The following is a 13899-nucleotide window of genomic DNA, read 5'->3' on the forward strand; positions in this document are numbered from 1 at the left end:
TCACTAAACTATTTAGTAAATGCAAATAAATGGGGACTTGAGACTAGCAAATTTTATGGCTATGGCTGACGCGTTGTACCTTTAATAATTCTATAGTTATAAGCGTGTACGTTTTGTACGTGTAAACGAGGACAAATGTAGCAAAAAATCCGCAACGGTGTTGAAAGAAACTGATCTCTTGGTAGATTATGTTTCTCGAATCCAATTCTTGATAGTGAAGAACTATCTCTTGAGATTTCTCGAGCGAATTTTTCAGTAGATTTGTCCCAAGCCTCGATTGGAAATGTTTATACATACATGTCGGAGCGCAAGCATACATTTTCTATCGTACCAAAAGTGCTACATAAGCTGCCTTATTGGTGGATAAAGGTATTGAAAGGTACTTTTCTACCAGGGGTCTGTGTAGTAGCTAAGCTATCGATTCATATCAAATCCACCTAGAATGCTTCATTTTCATTAAACAAAATCCTTTTGATGGTTTTGACACACTTCAATAGCTTAGCTACCTCGCACATAAGATCCCTGGTTCTCGCTTAATGTCCTTATTTTAGGAATCAAAGGGCAAAACTTTTACAGTATAATGCAAATTGCTCCAACACATGAGAATCGTCTTACAAGCTTACGGTAGTCCATATATAGGAATATAACATCAAGTCCGGATTTGCTAGTAGCTCAAGCGTGACGAAAGGAAAATCTGGCGAAATAAATCCTAATACAGACTACGTTTAAAATAGAAGTCATAAATATTAAATATCACATTAAGCTAATGTCAATTCAGTCATAGGTTACAAACTACTTAAACCAATTATCATACACACATGAACGAAATATAACACATACAAGGCCGCCGCTATGGCGGTTATGTCCAATATAATTTATGATTATACATTAATTGTAACTACTAACTAACCTACCGGCTGGCGCGGGCCCGTACATCCAGATTATTGAATAGATTCAAAATAAACAGATGATTTTAAGTGGTTTCTAGTACCAAGTCTGTTATGACATCTTTAGGAGAGAGCAAAAACAACCTGCCAAAGGATTTGATAAGAAAACGAAATATTCTTCGTCTCATTCGTTTTCGAATGATACCAAATCTAATCCAAAGATATCTATGAACCGATTTAATTTCTCAAGCAACATAATCGTATGATAATGTATGCTTGAGTTATATATTTATGACTTATGTCACTGATAATATGTTATGGTTACAAATTACGGTTATAAATTACGGAAGTACTAAACCTGGTGAACTGACCATCTTAATTCGCAACAATTCATTTGTCATCTAGCGCCAATAGGCTCTGAAATTGATTTAAATACAATGATACCAATAAGACGCTAGCAATAGACCAAAGTTATTAAGATAGTCAAATAGAACGGATATACGTAGAGTAGTTATTACCGCGGCCAGCCCTCATGAGATCCTTCTATCTACGATATAATATATCCAGTATTACATCATAACCAATATTTATTACATTCACGTACATTACATAAACACGTAGGTAATACGTTCATAATAAATTATTTTACATCCAATTTATTAATAGAGACTAACAAATACTTTTAATTATTACTAACAATAAAATAATGGTCACATAATACGCCTGCATTTGTCATAAGAATTGTTTTTTCTGTTTTACTTGTCAAAGAAATTTATTTTGATTATTTTTTGCCGACAAATCAATCTAAATATGGATTAATTGTTTTTGTTTTAAATTTAAATATGTGACCTTTATTATATTATCAGTCGGTGTTATTTTATAAGATCTTTATTAGATAGACGATTAACATTTAGATTTAAAGAGTATAGGATAAGTATGTTATTTTGCGCTCGTGTGCATAGTTCCAGTACATCTACACAGATTCAATAAAATAGTATCTACAATACAAGTGCTTTATCAATATTATTTCTGTCAACGCAAATTAAACATAACAGCGAGGTAGAATTGTTTGTTCTGTACATAAAATGTTGTTTTAATTTGTACAGTAAGAATAAATATCACCAAAATTACATTATATATTCGTGGAATTACAAAAATATAAGAAACATTAAAGACATCGTAAATATAAATTGTTTTATGTCTAGCAACAGACCAGATTGAAAAAAGCACATTTGCAGACACATTAGTTTATAGGCGAAGTAACCAAATTTGCTAAAATAAAAATCATTATAGGGACAAGACAGAATGCCATGTGGACATGACTGCATTATTTAGTTATAAAGTTCGATCCGAACAAAAGTTGCAGTTTTAAATGAGAATGAAAATTACTATACAATAAAACACTATATTGTGTTCACGTCCTTATCTTGGAGTATGTTCCTAGTTACCATCCTATAAGCGTGGAAAGTGTTTCTTATGAAACTTTTCAGGGATCACTTACGTCAATGAGAAGGGAAATACAGCAAATTTTGCTGTCGTGACTTTAAGAACTATACGGCCGGATTACAAAATGAATCAGAAAAAAATACAGCAAATTTTGCTGGCGAAGATCTATTTGACTTATGTGTCACTGTGCCAGATATATTTTTGTGATTAGTCTCTTGGTTACTTCGCCTATGTATACTCACACACCTTCACAAACACAATTATCACTTACTCACTTCATCGTAACATGAACATTTGAACATAATGATATAGTTGAGAATTGTTTCAGTCAAGGGATATAATAGGATCATAATAATAATTGTACTGGTTAAAATATAATGTCTACACCTATACACAAAAACATATATGTCGATATGTCTTTTGTGTACAATATGTCAACAAAAAATTAAAGCTTAAAACTAAAAAATTCGTGATTGATTCTGAAAAAAAGAATTGAATTGGATAATCAAAAAAATTTAACTACATTCTAATATCACGAGAAGAAATATGACTGATGTATACGTTAAATATACAATTTGATTTAATTGAACTAAAAGAAACCTACACCAAAACTGATGTGATATGACAAAATTTATATACCTAGGTACAGCCAGCTCCAAAAGTAGATGAACATATTATGATTCCAAAAGTACCTATACACCCAAGCGTTCATAAGTAGCTGAACACAACTAGCACCATAATTAGATGAACGTCGTAAAGTTTCAAAAGTAGATGAACACTACAGTGTCAAAAGTAGCTGAACAGTGACATATCATATAGTGACGTTAGCCATTTTGCACATACAAGGTACAGGTACTTTTGACGCGTTAGTGTTAACCTACTTTTGACACTACGATGTTCATCTAATTGCTACGCTACAGGCGTTCAGCTACTTATATACGCTTGGGTATATAGGTATTTATGAACCTTCATCTGCTCATCTACTTCTGAAGCTGACTGTACATGACATTGATTGAAGAACAAGACGTGATATTAAATAAAATAATAACCCTCTACAGACTGCCCTTGGTCAATACCGTGACCAACATGACTTGGACAAACAGATTGGCAGAACCCATTAATCATACGTCTAAGTAGTAATCTTGATGGACATTAATGAGCAATTTTTCCTTTTTAATGCCAGTTTTTTGACATTTGTAAAGTATTTTACTTTCACTGCGCAATATTTATATTAGTTATACTCTTATGCTCAATGGAAATTTGATAAGGATTTTCGTCGGTATGCAGAATGTTTTATCAAATTAAGTTGATTTTGACTGTCTGTAGAGGCCCTTATTGTGATATTTTATCTATGGTTGTAGATCAAATTGATCTACCAGCTTCGCATGAAAATGTAAACCATAGAGTAAGTGTGCCTAACTGATCATTAATTTATTTGGAGGCTGCTTGAGATGAGCTTAAGACACGTCGCATTCGTACTCCAGGACTGTCTTGTGGTAGAACAGCAAGTATCTGAAAAAGGAAAAATATTGGTATTAATTAACTTACTTAAAATATTGTAAATGTGAGCCCACATAACAAGATTAATATGAATACGTGAATCAAAGGAAAATCCTATATGTATTTTCGAAATAATTTCTTTCCCTATTCGAATTACTTATTTTTCTTTTATTTCGTTAAAATCATTCCACATCTATCAAGTTTTATATATAACTTATACAGTTTGTACTCCATAAAATGTTAAAATATATTTTGTTTTCGAAGATTACTAATTTTATTTCACTATTAATACTTTATTTATTTAATAATATTTTTTTACTAACATGTTTACGAATTTCTAACAACATTTATTTTTAGTATCTACTTTAGAGTTATAGCTAGGATAATCTGTACCCTATATAAACATAATAAATCTGTTTTTTTTTAAATACTCACCCCTCACTATCGAGCACTTCACGGAGCGACGCGCGTGTTATCATATGATCATCGCACTTGAACCAGGATCCCTTCATCTGGCGCACGTACGCAGTGTAGTGGCCGGCGTCCAGCGAGCCCAGGTGGTTCACCACCGCGAACAGCGAGTACCGATTATCTTCAAACACACCACCCGGCCCGTTGTTATTATCCGCGTTATCGACAGCTCGACGGTGCGACGACATAAACGGAGTCATGTCCAGCTCAGCTGGGAACGACACAAACGCTGATATTTTGCGATCGATCTGCGAGGAATGCTCGAAGCGTTTCAGGTGGAAGCTCGCTACGATCGGCAGCGTTTCCAGGGTTAGCTGCTTAGTCGATTCGCGGTAGGCTCTGCAGTTGGAGCACTTGATCTTAGCGCCGGAGCCCAAGTGCTCAGCTCGGGTGAAGCGCTCGAGACAGGCTTGTAGCGAGCCTGGTCCGGCCACGTCCAGACTGATGTCCCAGAAGGGGTCAATAGTGGTGGAAACTCCGGAGCATGAGGTGCAAACGACGTCGCTCTGCAGCCCGCCTGTAAATATCTGATCGATGATGCAGTTGCAACGGCCGTTTTCTTTCTTCTCAGTATCTTCAACGCCGTTCATGCAGTGGCTGGAACAATTTCATTGTTTATAAAATAATGAGTCAGAAGTACTGAACAAACAAACACAGAAGTCTCAAAAGAAACCTTAATTCATAATTTAGATATCTGAATGACTGCGAACCAATCCTGAATTCCTCTGGCCATAAGAGCGGCAAAGTTACCACTCCGCCGTAGTAGGCGGGTATACTTTTTTAACCCTTGCAGAGCATTCCTAAAAATCTCTTCATGACACTATTAAGTATGGTGACCGCTTCAACGTCTTCTCCTTTGCTTTTTACCCATTCTAGAACATTCCCGTAATTTTTTTTTATGAGATTGTAGATAAATTAACAAATTTGCTATCGAAAGTATTCGATGGTGTCTAACATACCGGTGCAGTACATCAAGAGTAGCGATGAAGAACTCATGAGCATCTTGCTGCTCGTAGCCGGCCAGGTGGCGCGCGTGTGTCCAGATGAGGTGCAGCAGGCGATGAAGAGTCAGTGGAGATTTATTTCCCGAATAGAACTCCTGGAAACAAAAATCATGTAACGATGGCAAAGGCTTTTGCAGTTCGGCTGATGACTGACAACTATTCCTGACTTATAACAAAACTTTCAAATCAGATAATTTAATTGTATGCAAATCATTTGTATTGTGTATTATCCCGCTTCAGAAGTCACCTATAAGAAGCAGTCTCATTTAAGAATCTAATCCTCAAAGGTAGCAATGCATTTGTAGATGATCTCAGATAGAATCACATTCATGTCTTTGATCCCAATCCTATTTGAGGTTAGTTAAAGATGTTCAAGTCTGGCAGTGACCTCTTACGCAGACAGTGCGCTTATTTCTTTGACTTTAATTTCTAATACTTAGGGAAATAAATAGAGCATCTACTACCCAATCAATTGAATAACTAATAACTAACTATTAAATAACTATAATAATATATAACTATTAGTTATTAATACCTCATTACATTATTTATTTGCAGGCCGACAGCTGGCAATAAGAACAAAGCATTTTTATAAGTATTTAGTTAATTACTTTTAATTTAACTTCTGTTGCTAAAGTAATCGAGTTTGTATAATAAAGATAGGTACTTAAAGATACAATTTGATTGAAAGTAATAAAATATTTAATTTCCTTTACCTAGTACCGACCATTATACACGAAAAGTTATTATTAATATCCTATAAATATTACCACCCAATCAACAATTATCAGTACGAAAAACGAAAACAAATCTGTATCATAACTACGAGATATAACAGCACAATCAACCCCCATTCGTGCACGCCCGCCCCCCGTGCTAGCAAATCAATATGATATTCCACCCAGCTGAAGTCTATTTATAGCACTGAGCTCACCTGGAACAACTTGGAAACTTCGCACACGAGGCATTTCCCGGAGCTTTGCGCCTTGCATTTGTGCTTCTCACCCAAAAAGTAGTCGCGTAGTAGCGGGGTGTGGATTAGCGTCTGAAAGGTTGAGTTCAATAAATCCAAGAAATAAATAAATGAATCCAGTGTTTAAAATAATCGAATAGAAAATAAAGAAAATTAAATAAAGTTCTTTTTTGTACAATTTATGTAGGGAAATTTGGTTCGAAGATGATTAGCCTTATTATTTAAATGTAGGTCAAACCGTTGCACAAAGGGCAACCAAGCAAGGTTGCATTAAACCTATGGGACCAGTGCGATCATATTACAATATTTGAATTAAATTATTAAAGTAACAATATTAATTATCTTAATATTTTTATGTAAAGTACTCTACAGAATAAAATAAGATTTTCGGAAACACCGATTAAAATAAAACTCCACGACATCGATCAGTCAATTTATATTTAAATAAAGGTAGACATGTTAATTCAGGAGGTACATAGATAGATATAGATTTATACTGCAGTCACTATACTTAACATCAGGTCAACCGCATACCATTTGCCTCCATGATAAATACAAAAAAACAAACATTAAAATATTCCCACGTTCATAACTTCACGCTATGATTCCTTAAGCGTGCCATAGCCAGACCCACGATTAGACGAGATCTTTTTTATTTATTTATTTTATTATATAAAATGCAGCAAACGACCATACAGTCCACCTGGTGGTAAGTGGCTACTAACCCTCACGGATACTTGCAGTCCACACCAGATAAGATTCTAATACTGATGAAATTTTAAAGAAGTACTAATGAAATTATGAATGAACGAAAAATTGAGAATATAATATAATATCCTCAAAATTAAGAATGGTCTAAATTTAGTTGTCACGTTTACTTGGAACCGAATATCGAAACCTTTTTAACGACAACTCCTTGTCACGTGTTGATCCGATTTCACAAATCAAAGATACATCGATATTTAAACGTCTTTCAAATTAGGCAACTACGACTTAAATTACGTAAACAAGCTACTCCTTTTACAACGGATTTTGTACAACATAACACATGTACCTGTATCTGACCATACCTATCACAATTCTCTGAACTTAATCGACCTGGTACATGCAGCCATTTCTGCGAACTCCGTAAGTAGATACTAACTTTAACCTCGCATCAATAGAGTCAATTAATAATAAAACGGGTATATAAAATCGATAGGGCTGTAATAGAAACGACGCAATTTAGTCGCCAGTCGTACGTAATAAATATATTATTGAGTTGATCAAAGGCCGCAGGGTATTCTTCGTTCTAATGTTGCCCGATTTTTTGCCGTGTAACCATTCGCTGATTTTGCCTTTGTTTTCCTGAAACCCTTGTGTAGCTTGCGAATTGTTCGGAATCATTAAGCTTCTAACATATTTTTACGCTGATAGATGATATAATTTTGCGAAAGGTTAACGAAACGTCGATGAATGACTTGCTTAATCTAAGTCCTGATTTGCATTCTTCACCCCTAATTATGGCCAAGCCTGTAGTAGTCGAGCCCAAGTAGTAGTCCACATAGACCACTTTGAAACGACTCTAATAGACATAAGTGGAACCCGCTGAGGGGTATCGCACTGCCGTCTTCCCATTTGTCAAGTATCTTAAGTGGTTGATTGACACTACTTGCAATGTGAGAAGTGGAATATAACAAACATACTATGAGATTATTCGACTTAAGAATAACTGACATGCAGTTCGGTGATTTGTAGCCTTAGCAATACAATGGACATTTGGAGGTATACTCTGTATGTACGAAGTGAGAAACTAGTATAACGTTTGTTTAGTGGTCATGCTAATCTGGAAGTCTACTACGCACCTAGATATTCATTATGGACAATACCTACTCCGGATCAATTACGAATATCCGTTTTGGATGGGCTTAACAAATAATTAATGATATTAATAATTCAATAGCGAAACCTTTCTCAGTAATTTCTCTCAAACAAATTTGACAGTGGCTAATTTAATTGTTAACCAACTTTGAAAAGTAGGAGATTCTGTTTTCGGCTGTATGTATTTTTTATTAGTAATTACTTTCGAGCAAATATAAAACTTAATTGACGATGTAGGTGCTATGAAAACCTCCTGAAACCGCCGATTAAACTTTACGAAACCCTATGTAACAATGTCTGCATAAAAAAATCAGTTTACCAGAACAAAAAGCTGACGCAGTTTCCGTGCAGAGGACAAAGGTTAAGTAAAATGCCAAATATATTTCCAATTTATAGTTCAAAAGGCACAATATTCTATAAATGTTTGACCTTTAACTCTAACAGTGGGCGGGATGTGGGTGGAAAAGCGTGCATATACCAGTATGTACGTTTCCCACCCTTCCCCACTTAGCAGGGGGAAGCGCATCGATCACATCCTTGCCTACCTACGCAGTTTGTGCATCTACAGTGCTAAAATTTCCACTTAAATGTTGTTTCCCGGAGTTCGGAGAATCGAATTTAAATGGCATGATTTTTGATTTAATTTTCGAAGCCACGGCCGTATATGAAATTGATTATTTTATCCTACGTTATATATAATATATCTATCTATTTACAAACTTAAAATCTATATACAATATACACAAAAAATATAATTTAAACAAAAAAAGAAATATTAAAACTTAAATAATTAAATATAAAACAATGAGTCCAAATCACTGCCTCCCGGTAGAGTCCCAAGAATGCTGGCTGCGTTGCCGCCTTGTATGGCCAAACTTATTCTTTGGCCAAAGTACGCATCAGCTCTTGGGTCTCCAGAAACGTCAACCAGACGCGACGACATTTCGTTGAAGAACCGTCGTGCTTCTGGCCCCCACGGACCCAGAGTCTCTACCGCAAACGGCACAAATATGTAGCCATCCCCCAAGGCTGCATATTTGCGCCGCTTCACAGATTCAGCCGCCTCTGCCTACGTTATGGATGAAGAAATTCATACGTCCGTGGGGATTTTCCGTTACAATTTTACATAAATGAAGTCCATTATTCCGCAGTTAGTGGATTGTTAAATATATCCCTTTCATTCCGATTCTGAAAATCCCTTTCAAATTACTTCAGCTAATAGGGAAGTCATTATGCCCCGTATCCGTAATTCAAACCGACGGATATCCGAAGTGATTTAATTTCCAATGAACTGAAATTAGAGATAAAAGCTTTCTACGCCTCAACAGTACTACGCAGGGCAAATCGCATCGATCACATCCTCGCTGTTTGTGTGCACTTACAACGAGCGAGATAGTTTTACGACTATACAATTTGCTAGGGATGTAACTGCCTTTGAAAGCAACGGATATTCGAATTTCAATTCGAATCTCCGTATATCTTAACTATAGAATCCGATGTACGTTTCGAAAAATAAATAAATAATTTATATTTCGAATAAATTCATATCAAGTTAAATTTTACAATTTTAGATGACTGACTCGCACTGAATTCGCAAAACGATGGATATATACAAATCTGAGGAAGTTGATATATACCTACTGCTTAAAGAATAAAAATAACCATATTTAAAATGGAAAATAACCGATACATAATACATAATGCAAGGTCTCGAAAGGTAGACGCTTCACGAGGCTTTCCAGATTAGTCCTGAAACGCACTGTGATAAAGTTCCGATAGGACTCCACTACTATTTACAGTCGATTAAATATATTCAAGAGTAAAAATAAGCACTTACCATCAAATACACTGCAATTTCAATTTCATAAAAAGAAAAAAATCTACACAAGCCACTGCAATATACATAAAAGCTTTCTACGCTTCTTTATTACAATTAATTAATCTCCGGTAATTTCGTATCCCTAACATCCCCACTGTTCCCCCGGGTTCACGAGCCTGTTGAATCAACACACATTACACTCGAATGTAGCGAATGTAATCATTTCATTGAGACACTTGCACAGGCAAATAGTTTTATATAATACCATTCGGTGGAAAATATAATTCGCTAAGCGAATTAAGCCTAAATTGTTATGAATATCGATAAATAGAATGGAAATTAGCCGTATGCGAGATTCGACAAGGAAAAAAAAACAAGAAATTACATTTTTATTCTGCTGCAATAGGTATATTATGCAAATAATCGTTTGAGATAGGGAAAGGATATTTCAATATTGGTTTGTAGTTAAAACCAATAACACTTTTTACTGTATATACATAGTATCGAAAGTAGATTCGAACGTTCTCGAGATATTATCAAAGGAAACAACTGTTGATATCATGAATATGATGATGCTGTTGACGTCTCCCATATAATATGCACTTACCTATATAACATTGGCAAATGTTTAAAATATTAACTCTTTTGTTTAGAACTTGCCTGTAGAATTGTTAGGTCTGAAAGTTACACAAACGATTTATTCATAGCAAAGTTCAACTGGCGATTAATAAAACAAAGGATGTAGGTAGACTAAACGGAACTGTTTCAACTGTTTGAATGTTTAATATCGCAAGCTTAAAAACAAAATGGGTACTTACTTATATTACGAAGAAGAGCATAATATCGGAGATCCGTCGATACAAAGAATATTTTTAAATCATCAATGGCTTACACTCGCATTCTGTCTTCGCAATTGTTTTTACAACTTTCTGTTCTGATTTAATATACAAAGATTTCATTATATTTAAAAAAAGAGGCGCGTATTGACATTACAATCATACCTGCACGATACAGTTCATGAAGCATGTGGAGCCGAGGTTCTGGAGTCCACGGAGTCCGATAGTAGTGTGGGGGCTGATGAGACGGCGTTTGCGCAGTTTCTTCAGTGCCAGTGCCTCGTTGGCGTTGGGCAGCCATGGGGTGTATGGCACACTGATGCCTAGTTCCCTAGATTTATTTATAAAAATCAATAACTGTTCCAAGGCCTACAATAAATGTCCAGTTTTCCGGCTACATGACAAAGGGCGCGATGACGCTATGCACTTTAGCAATTTAGCTCTAAATAGGTCAGAAAGTCAGCTGATTGTTTCCTTAATGTAACGCGCCTCTTACGTAATATATAATCGTAAATAAATAAAATCAAACAACAAATTATCTGCTGGAAGCAATCATGGCACTTTATTACCGTTGTTGTACTTAGTTTCGATCAATTTTTTTTCATCTGGCAGTGTGAGTAGATAGTAACTAACAAAGATTGAAATATTTTTAAAGATTTTTTGGTTAATAAAAGATAAAACTATTGATAAAATTATATTAGAATAACATCCTTAGTTATCTACAATGCTGGAGGGCTTCTAGGATCTGGCAACACATTATATAAAGAAAGATATTTCAAAACTCGTGTATTGCATATCAATATACAGCCTTACACTCCGTCTCTCCAGATTTTACAGTGTGAGTTCCTTGAAAAAAGAATTCAGAACAAAGTTGGAATGGTTACAATATAGTCCGTTAGTAACAAGGTTAAAACTGCTAGTCCGCTCTGAATATAGAAATGAATTGCATCGCCATAGCAAATTGTATGATTACACCTGCTCACAACAACTTCAGAGTGGACTAGCAGTTTGTCACAGACTATAACAAAATACTCAAAATTCTAATCAACACTTACTTGGCATGTTTCAAACGGTAGCTTGCAGCAATTTCAGTGAATTCCCGATCATAGATATAATCTTGGCACTGTCCACAGAATAGATTGCCATAGCATATGTCCACATACAGGAAATGCTTCCTACTCTTGCTGTGCTCCTGGATGTGGCCATTGTAGCATGCAAAGTAAATGCAATGCAAGCATGAGTGTATGCGAGCGGTTGTTTTCCCGCATGTGAAACACATGCATGTTGTAGCCTGTGGACAAAATTTTTCCATATTTATAGTATCAGATTGCTTAATTTAAACATCCTACAGAGCATACTTTAGTGCAACATTAAGTTTATAATTATTTTTATTTTTACATTCATTACATAAAACTTTTTTGTGTTCACTGTACGCTTATATATCTAGATATTGTTGTAACAATTAGTTATTTTCTTTTTTATTTTTAAAAAATTGGTATATTTGTCTTAGTTTTAAATTAGGTAAGTTCTCAAAAAGACAAGTGATCTGTACATTATTGATATAAAAACATAATAGGTCACTAATATATTAAATTATAACACTTTACACATACTGTTTGTGAAATCAACATAAAAATGTATACAAACAATATCTTAATTATATGCATTATCAATACAAACATCACTGAAACCAATACACAATCAGCTGATAGGTCAAAGTTTGGAAATCAGCTGATTATTGTGTTTACAGCTGACAAAGCCATGTAATGCCTTGCAACTATTAGTTTTAAATATAATACGATTTTAAAATTTACCGTAATCGGTATACAATGAATACGTACTTCCATTCAACATACCTTATATCTCCTTGCTTCGAACGTGGTGCACGACACAAAAAATGCATGTACGATCTTAAATGGATGCGCCCCCTTCGCAGCCTTAAAATTACTTAAATGTATACACCCATTATCATTCATAATTTAACTTGTAAATTTAGCACCAGCTAATATAAATTCACCTTCCTGTGATCTGTTATAGATCTAAAACGAAATACACTTATTTCACAACACAAAATATATTTACAAAATTAATATTCATTCAGCTCAAATAAACACGGTACAAAATTAGTTGATAGAAAGGACAGGCATAGACGCATCCTATTCCATTAAAAGATAACCACTTTATACACGAGATGAGAGGTTCAATCTCACCTCACACAACAAATTACTCGCGTTGCGTCAAGCGGGCAGTCAGGTGTTCGGTTGGTCTGCCTGCCAAACCCAGCCCATGAAGTGAAGACCTTGGGGGTGAGTGAGAGGGATGGACTCGAGGAAAGATACCAAAGCTGCAGCTTTATAATCGATTAAATTACCTTGAAAAATCGATTTCATGACCATGTGTTTTATAAATTATTTTACATAAAGGGTCTTTATGATACTTAAGAATAATTTCATTTTAAGAAATTAGTAGATGCATAGTTACAACTTAAATGTATACGCAGTATTCGTGTAATATGATACAATTTTACTAATCTCACAGTGTTTTTTTTTTATTTTTTCTGCCTAGAACTAGGGAAAGAAGCGATAGACCCTCAAAAATGATAATGTATGTTATAATTTTTATTTCATAAAATAAGTACATAAAATATTCGATTTACAATTAATCGATTATGCTACCCTATGACATCTCTACAAAAGCAATTTAGTGTAAAGGCTGTAGCTCACAGTTGATTATTGTTTTGCACACAAGAGGTCCGGCAATAAGTGACTTATATAAAAATTAAACACTAAAATATTTATTTATTTAAGCTCTTAGCCCAAATAATCTGAATAAATCGATATGATTTTTTTGAGGTGTTTTTTTTTATATTTATATTGCTCAAAAAGCGGAAATCGGTGGAAACATGAATAAAAATACAGAAAAGTGCGTAACGCAAAACTTTGGCATTCTGAATAAGGTGAGGCAGTACTTCTCGCCTCATCAATTGCTCTCCCTCTATCGGGCACAAGTGCGATCGTGCATGGAGTACTGTTGCCGCCTCTGAGATGGTTCTGCCAAGTATCAGGTGGATATTTTGGACTCGGTGGAAAGACGAGCGAGAAGG

General features: G+C 35.0%; 1 protein-coding gene across 2 annotated transcripts; it reads right to left on the reverse strand.

Moving 5' to 3' along the window:
• Nucleotides 1-3302: 3302 nt before the first annotated feature.
• On the reverse strand, nt 3303-13131 carry not (ubiquitin carboxyl-terminal hydrolase nonstop). 2 transcript variants are annotated; one of them, XM_073075802.1, is made up of 8 exons: nt 13007-13131; nt 12653-12835; nt 11852-12087; nt 10962-11127; nt 6243-6353; nt 5264-5403; nt 4269-4901; nt 3303-3845 (listed from the first exon to the last, which is right to left on the reverse strand). In XM_073075802.1, the coding sequence occupies exons 2-8, from the start codon at nt 12770-12772 to the stop codon at nt 3791-3793; spliced, it is 1461 nt and encodes a 486-aa protein (XP_072931903.1). In that variant the 5' UTR covers nt 12773-12835; nt 13007-13131; the 3' UTR covers nt 3303-3790. The 2 variants fall into 2 exon arrangements, with proteins under 2 accessions (XP_072931903.1, XP_072931902.1); XM_073075801.1 differs by having other exon boundaries at nt 12653-13103.
• Nucleotides 13132-13899: the final 768 nt, after the last annotated feature.

This window comes from Epargyreus clarus, unplaced genomic scaffold, assembly GCF_041222505.1.
Source record: "Epargyreus clarus isolate Ecla_fem2 unplaced genomic scaffold, WU_Ecla_fem_2.2 ptg000008l, whole genome shotgun sequence".
Classification (NCBI taxonomy): domain Eukaryota; kingdom Metazoa; phylum Arthropoda; class Insecta; order Lepidoptera; family Hesperiidae; genus Epargyreus; species Epargyreus clarus.

What these genes read in the sequence shown, in the direction of transcription:
- not (XM_073075802.1), bottom strand. Translation starts at nt 12,772, where the DNA reads ATGAATGATAATGGGTGTATACATTTAAGTAATTTTAAGGCTGCGAAG. An exon ending in TCATGAACTGTATCGTGCAG is followed by an intron (nt 6,354 to 10,961) that starts GTATGATTGTAA and finishes TCAACCTTTCAG; the next exon opens with ACGCTAATCCACACCCCGCT. An exon ending in ACTCTTGATGTACTGCACCG is followed by an intron (nt 4,902 to 5,263) that starts GTATGTTAGACA and finishes AAATTGTTCCAG; the next exon opens with CCACTGCATGAACGGCGTTG.